Source organism: Toxotes jaculatrix, chromosome 15 (assembly GCF_017976425.1).
Source record: "Toxotes jaculatrix isolate fToxJac2 chromosome 15, fToxJac2.pri, whole genome shotgun sequence".
Classification (NCBI taxonomy): domain Eukaryota; kingdom Metazoa; phylum Chordata; class Actinopteri; family Toxotidae; genus Toxotes; species Toxotes jaculatrix.
The window spans coordinates 10,442,288-10,460,727 of record NC_054408.1 but is presented as its reverse complement, the minus strand read 5'-3'; the positions used below and the strand labels follow the sequence as shown (position 1 = coordinate 10,460,727).

The window sequence follows — 18,440 nt, the reverse complement described above, 5'->3', positions numbered from 1 at the left end:
TATTAGATGCTCGCACATAATGGTTGTCTGGCAGCAACATTTGCAGCTTGTTTGCAGGAGGTGGTAGCTGCTTGCATTTGAGGAATGATTAGAAAGATTCAAGCAATAATGAGTAAACTAATCCAACGTTGATTATAAACACTGGGCTCTTTTGGGTGCCATAAAATGTTTATTCCCTGAAGATATCATTGTGCTGCTTGTTCTGTAACTCATTCTATTTTTGTGGTAACCCGTCATATGGTTCCTTCTCGTCTTAGTCTGAAACTTCTCCATTAATAGCTGTTTGTGAAGGAAAAGTGAATGGGTGCGCTGGATGTAAAACTTGCATGTGTGTGTATCTTTCACTTAAACCCTCAGTAAGAAATGCATTTTGCACTATTTGGGTAGTAAGTGCTTTGGTAGTAAAGGATGGGGGTTAATGGAGTGCTTGCCACTGGAGAATAAAAGTAAAAGCTTTGGTATCACACATAGGTGGGTTGATTTTTTAAGTGCATCTGAGAGCCACACAGTACCTGACTGAGCACGGGAGGTCGTTCAGATACACTGCACTGCACAGAGAAAAACAGAACACCACCTTCTGTTATGCCACGATGGCTGAAGTGGAAAATTATTTGAGCGCTCATGTGACAGTTGTTTCCAGACAGACTCGTCTCACCCGATTGTCTAGGTGTCGCTAATTACAGGCAGTGCATACTGTATATCTTTCCTGGCAGACTTCTGCAGTCAGAAGCTCCTCCACTGTATTGATTTAACATTACGCACCAGTAAAGTCGAAACCCGGTTCAATGTGTGGCTGGCCCCGGGCGCTCATGCAATGTTTGAGGGGACGATGATTTAGTTCAAGTGGCAAATTGGGACAGGGGGATCGATGGAAAGTTAATGAGTGCTGCATTTAACAAGAAGGGTGTGGGTGATTCGAGCAACTGTTGCTTTTGTCACTGTGAAGAGGACATTTATGTTCACAGTGAACTACAGTACCACACACAGCCCTTTTCATCATCTCTAAATGACCTATTGAAATCGATCCTTATAATACAACAGTGGTAACATCACTCAATTCCAATAACTGTGGGGTAACATAAAAATGATGGGTCTATAATCAGTATGTGCGTATTGTATTCTCCATAGCAGAGAAATGTCTACTTTGTTGTCTGCCTCATATTTCCATCTACCCTGTACCTGTTTTCTGCTTTCCCCTGTGGGGGTCTGTTAGCCCCACTGATGGGGCTGAATGCACAGACAGACACACAGGTCAGAGGTGGGTGAGCCCTTGAGAGGTTTTGGGTAAGGATGGTGACGGGTGCCAGGCTGCCAGGATCTTCTTTGGAAACACGCACATTCAATATTTATGGGACATGTGTGGACAAAACTATTGAAAGAATCAGGAAGAAGACATAAATCTGTTTTGAATTGCATGTCCCTGCGAGAGGCTGTGGATAAACAAATGATTACCGTGAAATCAGCCGCCACATCATAAATACTAGATTTTGGCAGTGGAAAGAAGAGGTGACCTAAATGAAACAGTTCATTCTTTGGTTTCTCTCACCTGAATTAATGGGAGTCAAAAATTGTGTATGATGATTGTTCCATCTTGGTATCAGTGGCCTCTCTCCTCTTCAGGTTCTTATAACGTATGAGGCACCACCTTATAAATGTCTATTTCTTCACTAACAAAGTTCCTGTCACTTGAGTCCAAGGGGGGAGCATAGACTGTATAAGACATGGACGTAGCACCGTATCAGTTAGACGTATCAGCTAGGCTGATTAGCTTTTTGCTAATAAGCTTTTTGAACGCGGAAGTGATCCTCACTGCTGAAACCTACAACTCCCCCCCAAAAAACATATTTACAGCCTGGTACATTTTTTGTTTTTGGTCGCTATTGATAGTTTCCACCTCCGTGAACACTGTGAGGGGGGTGAATTTTTTTGTACCACAACCGTTTTAGTGCTATTTAGGCTTAATAAATTGGGGCGTGGTTACGTTGCGTGACAACCCGTAGACAGGCACTGACAGTTAGCTCGTTGCTAAAGCATCGGCTGGGCTAGGCGGCTACATCCAGAGGCCTCCGGCTACCTCCAGCAGTTGACAGGGGCTGCAGTGTCCGTGTTTGTTTGCCAATGTTCGGATAGGTTTTTGTGACAGTAGGGCTTGTTGTAGTGTAGACTGTACTAACCGACCATCTAAGGAGTCTGTGTTGCAGTTTTTTCGGTAAGTAAATTTCTCACTATTTTACCTGGATGTTTGCACTAATTAGTACCGGCATATTTTGCCACTGGCTTATGACTTAATTGCTGATTTATGGTCGCTGCTGAAACAGATAGAGGACCGGAGCAGCTAATGTTAGGAACGCTGCTGCCGTGTGTTCCGTGCTCTCAGAGTCCGTTTACTGCGGGAATAGTAGGCTACAATTTTATTTCGTCTCATTTTTCTGTTTAAAAAGTCCGACATTGCATGGACAGAGCAGCTCCGTCAGTTAGCGGCTGCTGTAACTGTAAATGGATAGTGGGTGGAAGCAGCGGTGAAAACCGGTAAATATTAAATATTAAACATTTTAATATATTATTAGCATAATTATTTTTTATCATTATCATTAATAATAATGACAATAATAATAATAATAATAATAATAATAATAATAATAATGTTTAACAACAGTGTTTAATAACTTTTTAATATATTTTATCAATATGAAATAATAATGAATGTTTCATAGTTAAATAATAGGCTAGAAATAAAGCAGCTCCGCCTAAAACCTCTCTATCTGAAACAGTCGTTTAAAAGCAGCAGCAACATTATGAGCTCTGTTGTATGCTGTGTGTCGCGGTTACACGGGGTCGAGCTAGTCGGGTCGGACTCGGGGACTGTCGTGTGGTGGATGTAGCTGCGTGTAGCTGCCGCTTAGCTTGTTAGTCTAGCTGATTAGTTGATTAGCCTTAGGCTAGCTCTGTTGCTCCGAGCTAAGTGGCCGGGTTCTCGTCCGGCTGACCCCGGCTGACCCGTAGAGTAACCGCCTCTTCGCCAAATATGGAAAGTACACTCCCACTAAAATCCAAGATGGCGCAGCTCAAATGCCCATGGTTTGGTCACAAAAACGACTCCCCGAAACCAATGGGTGACGTCACGGGTGCTACGTCCATGTCTTATACAGTCTGTGCTTGAGTCACTTGTGCAACCGTGTTTCTTCACAGTTTGTATGCAGAAACATTTCTATATATTCTCTTTTTCAACTTGATCTATAGGGAAAGTATACGATGCATGTCTTAAACAAGCGTACACTTCACAGTGTGTACAGCTGTATAACTACAGCTGTGTGTAGTAGTACTTTTATGTCAGTACTTAATAATGTTTAAATTAGAAACCAAAAACAGGAAGTAAAAGGGAACAGAAGAAGGAAGACAAAAAGGTTTTCTTAGCGGCTCAACCCCCTGCTTTTTATGTACAGTGAATGGCAACTATGAGTCAGCACATTAAGATTGTCTGTGTTTGAAATTATTGAGAAACACAGTAGCACTGAGCTGCATGCATGATAATCTGCGAAGCACAGAGGCCAACTGATATCTTTCCCATCCAGGCTGAAGGAGGCGACATTAATATCTGATATCTTTAATTTGAAATAATCAAGAAATTGCAGTTTGCATTTGTGTGAGTTACAGTATGAAAAAATACATTTGAGTAACTGATCACATGGTGATCATGATGTGGAGCATGGTGTGAATTTGTGCACTCAGATAAATTATACTACACTGCCTTCAAGGATCAGTAGTAGGATCATGTAGAGGATTTCATTTGAAACTAAGTCTCATCGACTCTAAGTCTGAACTGGAAAAACAATCTCAACACAGCAGCGTCTCACAGTTTTATTTCTCATCGGTGACCAAAAAAAAGCAATATTAGCTGAATATGGAATTGTGTAATATTCCAAAGATTATTTCAGAATATTAAACATTAATTTTGCAACATTTATTGGACCTTATGAGCCCATATTCTCATCTTAATTATGTTTGTATTGTTGTTCATGAAGTTTTAATGATCAAATCTTGCTCCAAGACTTTTAAGTCTCCACTTAAAAGTCCAGATGGATCTTGAGAATCTGTTTGTTTGGAGATTTGTGACGATGGGAGAATTACACTATCAGTACTATCACCACCATGAACTGTGATGTTGTCATCTCTCTGCAAGATTATGCAAGTCCGCCCCCTATTGACCTAGAAGTGAAATGCTCCGGTTGTGAAGTTTAAAGGTTGGAGTTTTTCAGTGCATTATATTTCCTCGAGAGTCTGATTGGTAAAGCAGATACTGTTTCAGTTCTGTGGGGAGGTGAAGGTCATGAATCCCACCCAGCCTTTGCTTGCCCACAGTCTTCCTGATGTCCAGTCGGCACAGCTGCGTTAGAGGAGACACCCCTTGGGGCAGGCAGCCATGACAGAGAGATGTTTTATTATCAGCAACTGCTTACGGCACTGGCCTGATGTAAAGGTTAGAAAAATCTTCAATGAATACCTCCTGCTTGTCTCAGCAGCCTCTCCGCCAGGCTGTTGGGAGGTGCAATGTCCAGTGGCTGTTTGCCCTCTAGGTTCCTGAGGGAGCGGTCAGCCCCGTGGTCAAGCAGGACGGACACCAACTCTGGGCTGGACAGACGAGCTGCGATGTGCAGGGGCAGGTCACCAGACACTCTGTTGTTCACACTAGCACCTGAAGGAGAGAAGAGACTAATGAGGTATGATATCCTCACGTTACATAACCGTTGAAGAGCACCTCTGACATTTCAGCTAATACTTTTCTTCTTCTACAGCAGAGAGCACAGAGAGCCATTTATCCTCTTTATTACTTACATAAAAGGACTTTGGGGCATTTAGACTGCATTTACTCAGCAGGTCATAAATATTCAAATAAATGAGACCAAATAATGATTTATTTTACTTTAAGTAAAGCACAACATGGATTTTACACAGGTAAATCCAGCCTGTGGGGGAAAAGCAAGTGTTTTACTTGAGTACAATTTTGATGGACTTTATATTTGATACTAGTTTATTCTTCTACTCCACAACAATTCAGAGGCATATTATTTGACATTTTTACTCCACTGCATTTATCTGGCAGATTATGATGAGTCTGCAATGGTGGAGGAAGTACTCAGATCCCATATTTAAGTGGAAGTGGCAGTTCTGCAATATAAAAATACTCACTGACAAGTAACGAAAAGGAATTATCAGCGAAATGTAATGTCTGTGTGTGTGTAAAATCTCTAAACTAAACAGTTATTATACCTAAATTAAATTCAGTTAGTTAAATGGAAGTAAAAAATATCTATTGTATTTCCCTATACTCAAGTAAAGTACTTCGATCAAAATCAGTTCAGCAGGACCAGAGATATCACTCACTTCTTTCTAAATCCACACCCCCAGTTTTTTTTTTCTTTTTTTCCCCATTTTCAAACTTGTAATTTTCAGCCCCATCCAAAGGCCAACCTGACTCAAGTGACACCACTTGAGACGGTTTATTAGTTTTCACTGAGCCTCCGTCTGAAGCCACACAAAAGGCTTTATATTTCTTTTTCATATAAGCAGCTGTACTCCCCAAGACCTGTAAGCAGTCTTTGAAGTGTTTAAAAAAAAAAAAATAAATAAAACACTACATTTTTTTGTCTGACGTAAATGTGAAACTTATCATTCTACATTATTTACAACACTTGATCTAAGTCATTGTGGTCCCCTCCTCAACCTAAAAGACCAAAGCATTTTACTGACAGGTTAAAGATAAAGTGAGAAGCCTTCTTACCGAGTTGAAGCAGTTTCCTCACAGCACTCAGATGCTGATTGGAGCACGCGACATGGAGAGGAGAACCTGACTGGTCGATGTACTGATCCACATCTGCACCAAACTCAACAAGAGACTCTATGCACTCTGGGTGACCTAGTCAGAGTTAGAAAGGATCTCCTTTGATATCTGCTCGCGCTTGACATCCCAGGGAAGAATATGCAGTCGTTTAACTTTTTAGGCTTCAACAGCAACACACTTTTTTTTTTTTTTTTAAATACGTTATACATTTCTCAAAGCTCTTCTGATGTTTTGGCACTCTTTGTGCATTTTGTAGTGACTGACTAAGCTGGTTCAGCATAGATTATCTGTGCATATATGCAGAGGAATGTGACCCCTGACCTCTGGCTGCAGCCCTGTGGATTGGAGAGCTGGAATGGCTGGTGCTCACGGGGGTTGCTCCATTTTGAAGAAGCAGCGATACACAGCTCACATGGCCCCAGGCACAGGCTTCTGACAGAGGTGTTTGTCCATCCACAGTTGAACTGTTTACCTGACATGGGTATGTATATTTTTTTAGATGATCCAACAAAACATTCTCCACAAAAATCATTCAATTAATACTCTAACGAGTAGGTTAGAAACTACACTGTGCAGATACACGACTTTGTATCTGCACATTTTTGTTTGTTAATGTGTTGTGCATTCACAGATGTGTCTGCATGCTGGTTAGCATGTATGTTTAGTTAATCTCTTACTAAAATGCACCTTGGCGAAGTTAAACCCAGCAATAATTGATATGGTTGCCTCCTAAACAGAGTAGAGCGGGATTTCTTTCAAGGAAGGACACAAAACGGCACACTGTCTTCATTTTGAATTGTCCTGAATTCAGTTGGATTCACGAAAAAGAGCATGACCAGATGATGATGATGGCTTACTGACATTTGCTCCGTTTTCTATCAGAAGCTTGGTGCAGGCCACATGGCCTTGTTGACATGCTCCATGGAGGGGAGAGACCTGGTCCAGTGTGTTCAGATTTACATGTTTACCCTGAGAACAATACATACGTAGGTTCAGAAATACTGTGGGTGCATGTTCAGAGTTCTGTTCCAAAGTTAAATACCCACAACAAAATTACATCCAAGCCCAGAGTCACCTATTTAAGTAAAGAACAACTGGGTTTTTCACACATATGACTGTTTTCAGGCTGCAAAACTTTTCCTAAATGGATACACTGCATGTTATAATGATCTCTTCATGCAGTATAATGTCAGTATAATATCATAACCTACAAAATCCCATTAAATTTTACCTGAGCAATGAGTCTTTGCAGAGTGAGGACACGTCCATTAAAGGCTGCGTCATGTATTGGAGACCAGTCTGATTCCACATCTAGGTGTGGGCACATAAAAACAATAGTCTTACTCAGTATCATGCTTTCAAAATGGCATAAATATGGATTAAAATGACACGGTTTAAGTTTTTGTGCAAAGCAGTAAATAAACTCCAGCTGCAGCGTGAGCTTACGCTGCCAGCAGCTACTCACCACTCATCAAAGGGTTCGAGAAAAAAACAACAGCTCCAGTTTGACATGTAGTGTCTCGCGGAGCCTCTTTGTGCCCAGCAGACATATTTCACAGAGTTGTTCCAAAAGCTGTTTTATGTCCTGATTGTTTCGCTTCACAGGCTTTTGGAACGGAGGCTGAACTGTGTCCCAGCTCGGAGTGAAAACACATCTGAAATATGTTTGGCCCTCATCTGTTTTCAGTGCGTTTGTGGCAGGTCTTGGTGTGCTGTGATGTCATTTCCCCTCAGACAAAGTACTTGCCATGCAGGAAGCAGGCTGGTTGAATGTGGCAGTGAGGTCTCAGCCAATGAAGGTGCAGAGGGGCCTGTTGAGCAGGTCTGTAATTTGCGTGTAATTTGAGACTGCACATCCACACCCATCCTCCCCAGCAGGAGAGATAGGCGGTGTTGGGGGAGGACGTTGGTTGAAGCGGAGTAAAATTAAGGGAAATGTCAGACATCTGCGTGTGTAAAGTTGTGTTCCACTGTAAATGCATCGTTTGTTGTTTGTTGCTGGCCGTTATTGTGTTGTAAAAAAAAAAAAGAGATCCTAGATTTAACAAAACATCTTCTTATACTTCTTCCCATTGTGCCTGGTTTAATACAACACAGCATAAACTTTTTTAATTTTATGTCCATGACTAGTTTTACATGAAAATGTTAGACATAGACATTTCAAATGTTTTTTAACACGCTATAATATAGCTATAAGAAGAGATGTGTTTATCAGAAGTGTTTATTAATGTATTTGTCAACAACTATAACTCCTCCTGGGGCCACCCATATGTGGTGACTGGTACATAAATAGATAATGAATACAACAATAATCCAGTCCAGGCTGTAAGTATTTGGACAGTTGGATTCGATTTGAAATAAGATAATAAATACTGAATGAAAGAACTGAGGTTCAGCTCTAACTTGTGCAGGTTTACATCAGTATAGAAGAAGCTTTGTGGGAGATGGAGTAGTTTATTGGTTCAAAAATAATTGGACATTTGCCTGCTGAATGTTTCTTGGGCACCTTTGTCTTGTTTCATCATTGGTTCATGGACAAAGAGCACAAGTCCTGCGAATGAGCAGAAAATCATTTGCAATTATTTGCAACAATGAGCGTTAGATTTGTTGGAGTCTTCTGAGGTCAAGTGTAAAACAGCAGTTGTTGGGAGTTTTTGGACACGCATAAGGCCAACTGTGAGTGGCTGCTACAATCACATTAGACCACATGCTGACCAGCAGAGGGCAGCAACAAAGAGCAGGCATTTAAACAGTGAGTCAATACTCTAACTATATTCCTCAGGGAGTTGTTAATCCCTGGCAGCAGGCTACAAGCTTGCCATACAATTGACTTTGTGCCTTGTCAGGGAAGGTGCATATGGATTAGAATACCATTGTACAAACTCAATGAATGCCCTCTCTGTAGTACTGAATAATGAAAGCCCTTGATGCTTTGTTTCCCAAATAAATCTGCTTCAAATGTCCACCACTCTTCTCAGATCTCGGGCCAAGCAAGCAGATTCACGACCTCTGCTGTATCTGAACGTGGTGAACGCCCGCTGCATACGTATTGGAGGGGATGGTACTTCAAGTATAGGCTCTGAATCCTGGTGCAAGACTCAGCTCAACCCTATGCCAGCAAAGTGCACCAAATGTCACCTTCCTTATCATGAGTCTAAGAACGAGGCTGGGCCTAAGTTATCCTTTGGCTTCCCATTTCTGTTTAAGCATAAAGCATTTACTTTTTAACTTTTTGTTTCACATGTGACCTTTTCATGGCCGCCTTTGCTGTTTGGACAGCCATGAAAGCGCTTTCTTTATCAAAATCAGTCCTTTTATCAGACTGTTAACACAATACCTATTTTTGGATTACAGCCTGAAGCCAAACAGTCACTCTTCAACACATTGTACACATTTATTAATGCACAACACGAGATATTTGATCTTAATCTTAATCTTTGGGGAAGAACCATTCAGAGGCCGCGTGGCTGATCACACGCTGGTCACCGAATCTAAATGTGAGTGACCCACATCACCTTGAGGAGGCTCGACACGCGTTAACATTATGGTATCACAACCACACACAGTGAGTTTAACAGGATGGATGGGTGGCCTTTAGGCAGCTGATTTATTGGCTAAGAGGTGTAAGTAAAGGAAGACTCTTCTGGTCCTGAGCTTCCAGCTCAAACACTAATCGTGCTGTGTCAGAGCCACTTCACTTTTATGATTTTTATTGATTAGTTTATTCTTTTATTTTTCTAACACATGAACATTTTCTCTTTTTTTTTATCATTTGTATTTTGTATTTAATGAATGCATTCATGTCTTTTGTGTTTTGATCTTGTGTTTCTGTTTTTTTTCTGGTGCACAAAACAAATTCATTTATTGATTGCCATGATAAGATATACAGAGTATGCAGTGTCTACACTGAAAGAGTCGTATTCTAAATTCTGTGTAGTGATAGTAAATGTGTAAACTGTGCATTAAGAGGCTCGTTTCAAATAAACAGTAGCTTTTTGAATTGACCTAACTGAAGACCTAAATCACTCTCCATCACACAACAGTCCTTTGTCGGTCTCTTGTATTGTGGCACAGTTTAAGCTACAACTGCAGGGATTAAATGGAAGCACATGATGATTCAGCCCCGTGATTTCTCACGGAGTTGGGTCATGGACTTAGCCATTTCCTCTCCTCTTCATTTCTTTTTCTTCTTTCTCCTCCTGACACCGTAGCCCACCTCTCTCTTTTCTCTCATTCTCTCTCCAGTCCGCGATGGCATCCCCTCGGCTGGAGACCTTCTGCTGCCCGAACCGGGACGCGGCGACAGAGTTCGTGGTAACCTTCCAGCCCGTCCTGTTCGGGGCTTTAAGTCTGGGAAGCGCCGCTCTCAGCCTCTTGTTTGCTATTTTACAAATTTTGCCAAAACGCAAGGGCTACAGAAGACTCGGACAGTATCCTCTGCCAAGGCCTGCGTCCTCCTCACGGATATTGTTCATCATCAGTATATGTGACATACTGGGATGCACAGGTAAAACACTAACTGCGGCTATGAGGGCCTACTTTTTTTTTTTTCCTTTTTTTTAATCTTAGCTGAGAAAAGATCATGTTGGTTTTCTCAGCGTGGTATGGCTGGGTCCAATTACTCACGCAAATATTTTGTTTTTAACCCTTTTTTGGCTCTGTATTTGCCTACTTTATTCACAGACAGGGACAATATTGAACATAACGTGTGCACAGGTATGCAAGATGTGATTCATCTGCTAAAAAAGGCAAATCAGAAATATTTATAATTAATTGCAAAAGTTCAAATCAATGATACAGGTTTCTCTTTCTTTCAATTGGAAACTTGGTTACAAACTCTAAAAATGCAACTCTCAGCTCAGCTGTTGATAAAGTTTGTTCAAAACAGATGCATTTCAAACATTTAGTTGTGAAGCAGCTTCTTTCTTTTTGCAACACACACACACACACAAAATGAATCACAGTTGTCTCATGTGAGTAATGAATTATTTCCTCTTGGCCTATGTTGATTTAAAAGCGGCTGTTACAGAGTTTTTGATTCGCTAAAGGCTGTACACTGAAAAAAATGTTTCGTTTAATTTACTCAATTTTAATGTTGAAAGTGGTTGCATGCAATTCATTCATCTAAATCTAGACATATTTTTTAAGTTGGCTGTACTAGTAATTTCAAATAAATTATATAAGCAGTTTCAGCACAAAAATTCTGAGTATTTGTTACTTTTTTGTATTTCCTTAGTAATTCTAACTAAACCCATGTTTAATTTGCTTAAATTCATTATGTAATTCATATATTGTGGTTACATAATTTGTTATTGTGCTTTAAATTAAATTGTTTTATTCTACATTATGTAAAATATGTTAATTCAATTCATAATTTTATTTAAAACAATCAAAATGCATATGTAGATGTGGAGGTGGCCGAGAAACCCGGTATACAACAATGGGTTGTGGCAGACTGGAGCAATTCCCAATTCCATTTTATTTGAAAATAAAATGGAGTCTTGTTCAAAAACTCTGCAGTAAAAAATGCACATTGGGCCAACCAGAAAGATAAAAGTAAGCAAAAAGGGGGGGAATTCTCAAGAGCACTTCTCAAGAAGAATCAAAATAATACAGAACAAAAGAATTTACTCTAAACTGCTTTTCTGGTTATACCCTTAAAGTTTGGGCCCATGGCAGGAGCTACAATCTGGAGCTGTGTTCAGGAGCTGTGCTTCTCTCCTTTAGGCTCCGGCCACCACAGCCTCCTCACTTTTATACTGGTGGACTGCACCAGAAAGATAAAAGTAAGCAAAAAGGGGGGGTAAATTCTCAAGAGCTCTTCTCAAGAAGAATCAAAATAATTAAATTGTTTTATGCTACTGTCACAGGGAGACCCCGTGCACTAAAGTAAGGCACATGTGCTACACATGTGCCTTACATGTGCTCTTTCTCAGGTAGATTTTATCAGAATGTTGATCCTGGTGTGAAGTGCTGGTGGTGATGTGTGTGGTATGAACATTTGGAGGAGGGGGTGAAGGAGAGAAGTCACACTGTGATCGTGTATTTGATCTATTGAATTTAAATTTTGTTGACCTGTCTCCTTTGTTGCACTTCTTCCTCTGTCAGACCAGGAACAGCCAAACCTGAGCTGGAGCGGTCCATTTGGTTAAATAGGGGGGTTCACAGGGGAAGAAACCAAGTGTGGTAGAGTGGGAGGGGTGTTTTGTCTTTTGTGGTGAAATGACCTGTATAAGTATCTTGTTTAAAAAGAAATATGTGTTTTTAAAGTAAGTTTAACTGAACCTCTATTTGTTAATATGTTATTTAGTATTGGGATTATTGTAAGTGTGCTGGAAGAGATAATTGATATTGATTTCTTGGTGCAGTCCACCAGTATAAAAGTGAGGAGGCTGTGGTGCCCGGAGCCTAAAGGAGAGAAGCACAGCTCCTGAACACAGCTCCAGATTGTAGCTCCTGCCATGGGCCCAAACTTTTAGGGTTTAACCAGAAAGGCAGTTTAGAGCGAATTCTTTTGTTCTGTATTATTTTGATTCTTCTTGAGAAGTGCTCTTGAGAATTTTCCCCCCCTTTTTGCTTACTTTTGTCTTTCTGGTTGGCCCAATGTGCATTTTTTACTGTGGAGACTCTAATTTTGTCAAATAAAATGGGAATTGGGAATTGCTCCAGTCTGCCACAACTCATTGTTGTATACAGGGTTTCTCGGCCACCCCCACATCTACATATGCATTTTCATTGTTTTAAATAAAATTGTGGATTGAATCAAAATATTTTACATATGTAGAATAAATATAAATAAACATGGGTTTAGTTAGAATTACTAAGGAAATCAAAGTAACAAATACTCATAATTTTTGTGCTGAAACTACTTACATAATTTATTTGAAATTACTCAAAAATATTAAGTACAGCCAACTTAAAAAATATGTCTGGATTTAGATGAATGCATTGCGTGCAACCACTTTCAACATTAAAATTGAGTAAATTCAACGAAACATTTTTTTCAGTGTGGATTGCTTTCAGATTGTTGCACTACATTAAAACCAATGTCACATGTGAACCTTTCGTTCATCACTTTAGCTCCAGCGCCTGGTGAGAGGGAAGGCAGATGAAGTCATGTATTTCTGTGTACTTAGAGCCCAGCGAGATTCACTCACCACTGCAAACTAACAGCTTGAAGCACACCCATGACACAGTTTCAAATGAAATGCGCAGCGGCACGTAGCCTGCATCACATAAAGATTTTTTTTTTCCATGCCTCTCTGCAGCGAAGAGTTTCATGTAGGAAATGGAAACACCCTCATAAACCACACCTGGAGGCAGTTCATATTTCCATGATGTAAAGCTGTTATTAAAATAACTCCATGACTGACTCTAATTAATTAATGCACTCCAAATAGAGAGAGAGAAAAAAAAGTCTGATGTGTTTTAAATGTTAATTAAACCCTGAGCAATTTCACATTTCCTGCTAAGGTTTTTTTCCCCCTCCTGTTTTGTGTTTGTGTTTATTCCTCTCCTCATCCAGTCGTTTTTTGCTGACAAAAGCAGGAACTGTCCAATTTGCACAGTAGTTACAGTTGGAGAACATGTGTTGTTTTCCCCTTCCAGGTATCATCATAAGGTCATCAGTATGGCTGGGCCTGCCGAACATCATCGACCACATCTCAGTGGCCAACAACACTGATGTCTGGCCAGAAGTCTTCTGCGTTGGCAGCGCGGTGTGTACGACATTGTCTTTGACAAACCATAATCTCATTCAGCAATCAAACAGTTTGGGTTTAGCTTTTATATAAGCTGCAAACGGGCATCATATCTTCTTTATATATGGATTCATGCGTGACAGATTACAGGAAAGGTCCGATAGGGGAAAAACAAACACATCATTTTGTATATTATACATCGTGCATGATTCTGGATTATTCTGATTTCATGGATTCGTCTTGCATGATCCTTAAGAATCCAGATTCCACGGAGAAACATGGTAATTTGTTTTAAATGCATGCTCAACAGAAACATGTGCACAGCCAGCTGTAATATATATGTCACAATGCCTCTTCTGAAACTGGGAAGGCACAGATAAAAGAAGATAAACCGCAAAAACAAGGCACAATAACTCACACCATACTGTAATATTCTAAAAATCATGACCTGTAGAGTAAGTATATTGTAACCGATTTATGTGTTACAGATGTGGATCCAGCTGTTTTTCAGCGCTTCTTTTTGGTGGACCTTTTGTTATGCTGTAGACGTCTTCCTCGTGGTGAAAACATCTGCAGGAATCAGGTGCTCTTAACCTCACTGCTAAAATTCATCATCGCCTGCAGCACAATGCTTTTAACTGAGCTGTCAGTGACTCTGGGAGTTTTGTTGTAGAGAAAATGTTTACTTTGCACGGCGCTTTATAAATCATATTTTTTTTAAATTTCTCTTTAAGTTTCTTGTTTCTCTCCTCAGCTTGTGAGGTGCATTTGTTTTCTGCACAGGAAAAAAAAAATCATCCTCAGGATAAAGGGTGGCAGCATGTGTTGTGAGCTCAGTCTCATGACTTGTTTCTTTTCCCCATCAGCACCATTATCCTCTACCACATGATTACATGGGGTCTGGCTATGCTGCTGTGTGTGGAAGGAGTGGCCATGCTCTACTACCCATCCATCTCCGAGTAAGACTCTTCCTGTAGATACACCAACAAGCACCTCTCAATGTTCGCTTGTCTTGTCAGGAGATAAACAAAGAACATGAACATTTTTATGTAACTGTTTTTTCTCCTCCAAGAGCCCGAGGCTTTTAGAAAAGGCTGTGGATAACTTGTTAAATCAGATGCAACCACGCCTAAAAAATTTAGGCAGTGTTTATTTCCTTTGAAGAATGTTTGTGGACTTTGGGTTAATGATTTTTGTCCCAGTCAAGTTTTAACCCTGTTGTGTGGTCATTTTTGTTTTCATTGTCAGTTAATTACATTAATGGCTAAATTTCACTTTGTTGCATTTTTGTGCAGTTGTGAGCAAGGCCTCCAGCACGCCATCCCTCACTATGTCACCACATACGCACCGATGCTGCTCGTCCTCGTAGCTAACCCTGTCTTCTTTAACCGCACCATATCTGCAGGTCAGTTCCTCGCCGTCAGATCTCTCTGACAAATGTTTTCTTACACCTTCCCACGGGCAGAAATAACCACCTTTCTCTTCCCCCCCACCCCTCCCCACAATCCAGTGACATCTTTACTAAAAGGACGACAAGGAATCTACACAGAAAACGAGAGACGGCTGGCCAACGAGATAAAAATCCGCTTCTTTAAAATAATGCTGGTGTTCTTTATTTGGTATGTTAACATCCTTTATCAAAGGGATGAACTTAAAGGAACAGTTTGCCATTTTGGGTAGCACACAGTTTAGTTAACAGAAAATTTGTAATGGTTATGCAGTTTGATTTGATAAGTCAGAGCTGAATTACCTCATAAAGATAATGTAACTGTCACATGAATTAAGGTACAAACATGGCGTCTGCTGTGATGGATTACAATCAAATGTCTGATAATAGATTATTATAAGAAATCAGTGAAAATTAATAGATGCTTGGAAAGGAGGAAGAAATACAATTTATAAAACACAGCTGTAGGGTTGTAAAATAAACTGATGCAAAGTGTGTGTGATTTCTACTAAATAGGCTAAAACATGCAAAACCATAGGCCTCGTCTCATAATCATATTCATGTGGAGGAAAGAATAGAAAATAAGTCAAATCTCTTATTCAGAGAAACTTGCTAAAAGCTAATGAGACGTATTGTTTTTGCTGATGTTTCAGCTGGGTCCCCAACATCATCAATGAGAGCCTCCTGTTCTACCTGGAGATGCAGACAGACATCAATGACAACAGCTTCAGGAATATCAGAAACGCAGCCCTGATCACATGGTTTATCATGGTGGGTTAAAAAACAACATACAGAATGAAAGAACATTTGTTTTATCAACATCTAACACCTTAAATTATTCTTTTTTTTTTTTTTTTTTTTTTTTGACTCTTTCAGGGTATCCTGAACCCCATGCAGGCTTTCCTCAACACCCTGGCCTTTCACGGCTGGACGGGCTTTGATGTTGACCTCAGCCTGCAGAGGAGGAGGGAGCTAGCCTGGGACTCGCTTTCTACGTCAGTGCCCAACGCAGCCGGCCATAACCCCATGGTAGGAACTACTCTTCTCTACCAGAGTCACGTCCAGGAAGCCAAGAAGAACCTGATGGGCAACGGGCAGCACCACTCCGACGCCATCAGTGTCCTCTCAGAAGGTAATTGGGCTTTCGGTGGCACTAACGGCTCACCTGTATATCAGGGCTGGTGAAGCTGACACGCAACACGTCAGCATCGTTTATGGTACACAGTGTCTCCTGATGCTGTAGCTGGACTGCCTCTTCTTAGTATGAGGTGTCTTTTGGATGAGACCATTACGGCATGATATCATTCGACTGAGGAATCCGCTCCCACTGTCTGATGACAAGTTTATTTGTGAGTATAGAAGATTTTTATTGCTGGGATTAAATTAGTTTCAGTGGCCCAGATTAGGATCCATTGAGTAGGACAAAGTTAAAGCTCTCTGTGATTTATGTTTTTTTTTTTTTTAAAGTAAAAAAAACTCTTTTTGAACCAGAGTTGTTGCTGACTCCTGCTGAATGCAGTAATGAAACATGTAACCTTATGCAACACACTGCAGAATTGTTTTGTTCTGATCTGTGGTGTTACAGTACAGTAGCATGAAATTGCTCTGCACAGGAAGGTACACATTGTTGTAACAGTGTTGCTTCCTCTCTGAATGTGCTTGTTAATCCACCATGAGCACAAATTCTCCACTTCTGTGCAACTATTGTGCCAAGTTATCACATAGAGCTTTAAGTATGTGTTTCATATGCAGAGAGCAATGGAAGAGCTGCTAAATACACAGGCGAACCAGATAAAAAACACATTTGCCAGTCTATTGGTTTAACTTATGTAGCTATAGTTTGTTGTGCTGTTGAATTAGATTTCAAACGTTAAGTTAGGATTCATTGCAGATTTGTTGTATTAGACTGAACTTGTTTTGTTTTTTTGTCAGGTGAACCTCCTAAAGTGGCATCTGTGCGAGATGAACAGTGAATTTTCATTTACCGGATAAAATATTAATATTTATTCGCTCATTCTAGCAACACTGAGTGATTTTTTTTCACCACAGGCGTTTTGACATTTTGTCACAGGAGGAAAAGCACAGATGTAAACAATAAAATGAATGATGGCTGCATTCCATTTAGCTGCTTCAATTTCAGGGTCCTGGTATTGTTTGTGCTGGCTCACTGTCACACTCATGGCTTAATGTGACATTTGAATAGAACAGAGATAATGTTAATGATATTAGTAACAGCTGTGCTTTTCTTACTGTGACAAATCAAAATGTCTGCTGTGGGGAAAAAAAGGCCTGTTACAATGTTATTAAATGTATTTTGGGATGATTTTGTTCAGTGTTTTATACCATTTTCTACCTTTTTTTGTAGATGTGTGTGTGTGTGCACCATGTACCTTATGTACAAAGACTGTTCAGTGTTTTGTGTGTCACCACTCAGTGTCTCTGAAATGAGAAGTCCTTAGAAATAAAGCTAATCTTTTAAAGTTATTTGTTTTTCACTTATTTATATAGCTCTCAATCTGTTTTCGATCAAATACGAGTAAAGCTCAATTATAAACACAATCCAATAAAAACTTCCTCATTAAAGGCTGCATTTGCAGGTTGTATATAATCCCAAAATACATTTGTGAATGCATGCACATGTATAAACACAACTGTGATGGAGGTATCATATCAATACCTCGATGAGTAGACAGTTTGATGAGCTGTTTGTCAAGGTGTCATGTGCAGTAACACCCGGTAATCTACCCCTATTTTGTCTTGCTAGGTTCAGAGTCTAGTACAGTTGAAATCCACATTTCCAGCGAGCTACGAGACTATGAGGATGTAGACGCTGACGGAGAATCCTTGGAGAACTCTGTGAGGCACTAGCTGGGGTCAACAACAAACCGCCTCCCTCTGCCTTTTTGCAGTGTGACTGCTCTTTTTTTAGTTGTTTTTGTGTTAGATTGTCTCCTCTTAGCCTCTATTGTCCCCTTTTCTAGACTTTCCCACTGGTCACGAGATTTCATTAGCTGGTACGACAGAATGAGTCTTAATTCTGGATTCCAAGCCTTTTTGTTTTTCTCTAAGCTTTTTAAATCTGTCTACAGCACAGTTTAGTGTTGCTTTGCAGACCCATCAACTGTACAGCAGCTGAACAGTCCCAAAGCCACTGCACAGTCTCGCGTAGCAGCCAGTCAGCAGAACAAATGTGACGTTTTCTCATTAATAACGCACAGGCTGAGCTTTAAAGTTGACTTAAATGCTTGAGGAAATATTTCTCTAAAAGAAAATTCTCTAAATTGGATGCACACTGGGTTTGTGATATGCACTCTTGCCGCTAAACTCCTAAGGCACAACGGAATTTAGTAAGTTAGTGTCTTTTTTTTTTGTAAACAAAGTTACTGTATTTCCAACTGTCCATCTTGTATTTTTTGCACACATCTATTTTATACCGTATTAAATATCCAAAATA

General features: G+C 40.2%; 2 protein-coding genes across 2 annotated transcripts; one reads left to right on the top strand and one right to left on the bottom strand.

Moving 5' to 3' along the window:
- Positions 1 to 3,843: 3,843 nt before the first annotated feature.
- LOC121194921 (ankyrin repeat and SOCS box protein 9-like) lies at positions 3,844 to 7,564 on the bottom strand. The gene is made up of 7 exons (XM_041058070.1): positions 7,305 to 7,564; positions 7,071 to 7,150; positions 6,701 to 6,808; positions 6,161 to 6,311; positions 5,780 to 5,914; positions 4,502 to 4,693; positions 3,844 to 4,404 (listed from the first exon to the last, which is right to left on the bottom strand). Exons 1-7 carry the CDS (start codon positions 7,387 to 7,389, stop codon positions 4,253 to 4,255), a joined length of 903 nt encoding a protein of 300 aa, XP_040914004.1. The 5' UTR covers positions 7,390 to 7,564; the 3' UTR covers positions 3,844 to 4,252.
- A 2,526-nt stretch (positions 7,565 to 10,090) lies between these two features.
- Positions 10,091 to 18,408, top strand: gpr143 (G protein-coupled receptor 143). The gene is made up of 9 exons (XM_041057232.1): positions 10,091 to 10,346; positions 13,448 to 13,557; positions 14,028 to 14,122; positions 14,406 to 14,498; positions 14,835 to 14,944; positions 15,050 to 15,158; positions 15,640 to 15,757; positions 15,863 to 16,118; positions 17,751 to 18,408. The coding sequence occupies exons 1-9, from the start codon at positions 10,091 to 10,093 to the stop codon at positions 17,852 to 17,854; spliced, it is 1,251 nt and encodes a 416-aa protein (XP_040913166.1). The 3' UTR covers positions 17,855 to 18,408.
- Positions 18,409 to 18,440: the final 32 nt, after the last annotated feature.

Bases quoted from the DNA above. Each gene is read 5' to 3' on its own strand.
- LOC121194921 (XM_041058070.1), bottom strand. From the start codon at position 7,389: ATGTCTGCTGGGCACAAAGAGGCTCCGCGAGACACTACATGTCAAACT. The intron at 4,694-5,779 runs GTAAGAAGGCTT...TCTCTCCTTCAG, and splicing joins GAGGAAACTGCTTCAACTCG to GTGCTAGTGTGAACAACAGA. The intron at 4,405-4,501 runs GTATTCATTGAA...GCCTGCCCCAAG, and splicing joins GCTGCTGAGACAAGCAGGAG to GGGTGTCTCCTCTAACGCAG.
- gpr143 (XM_041057232.1), top strand. From the start codon at position 10,091: ATGGCATCCCCTCGGCTGGAGACCTTCTGCTGCCCGAACCGGGACGCG. The intron at 10,347-13,447 runs GTAAAACACTAA...TTCCCCTTCCAG, and splicing joins TGACATACTGGGATGCACAG to GTATCATCATAAGGTCATCA. The intron at 13,558-14,027 runs GTGTGTACGACA...TATGTGTTACAG, and splicing joins TCTTCTGCGTTGGCAGCGCG to ATGTGGATCCAGCTGTTTTT.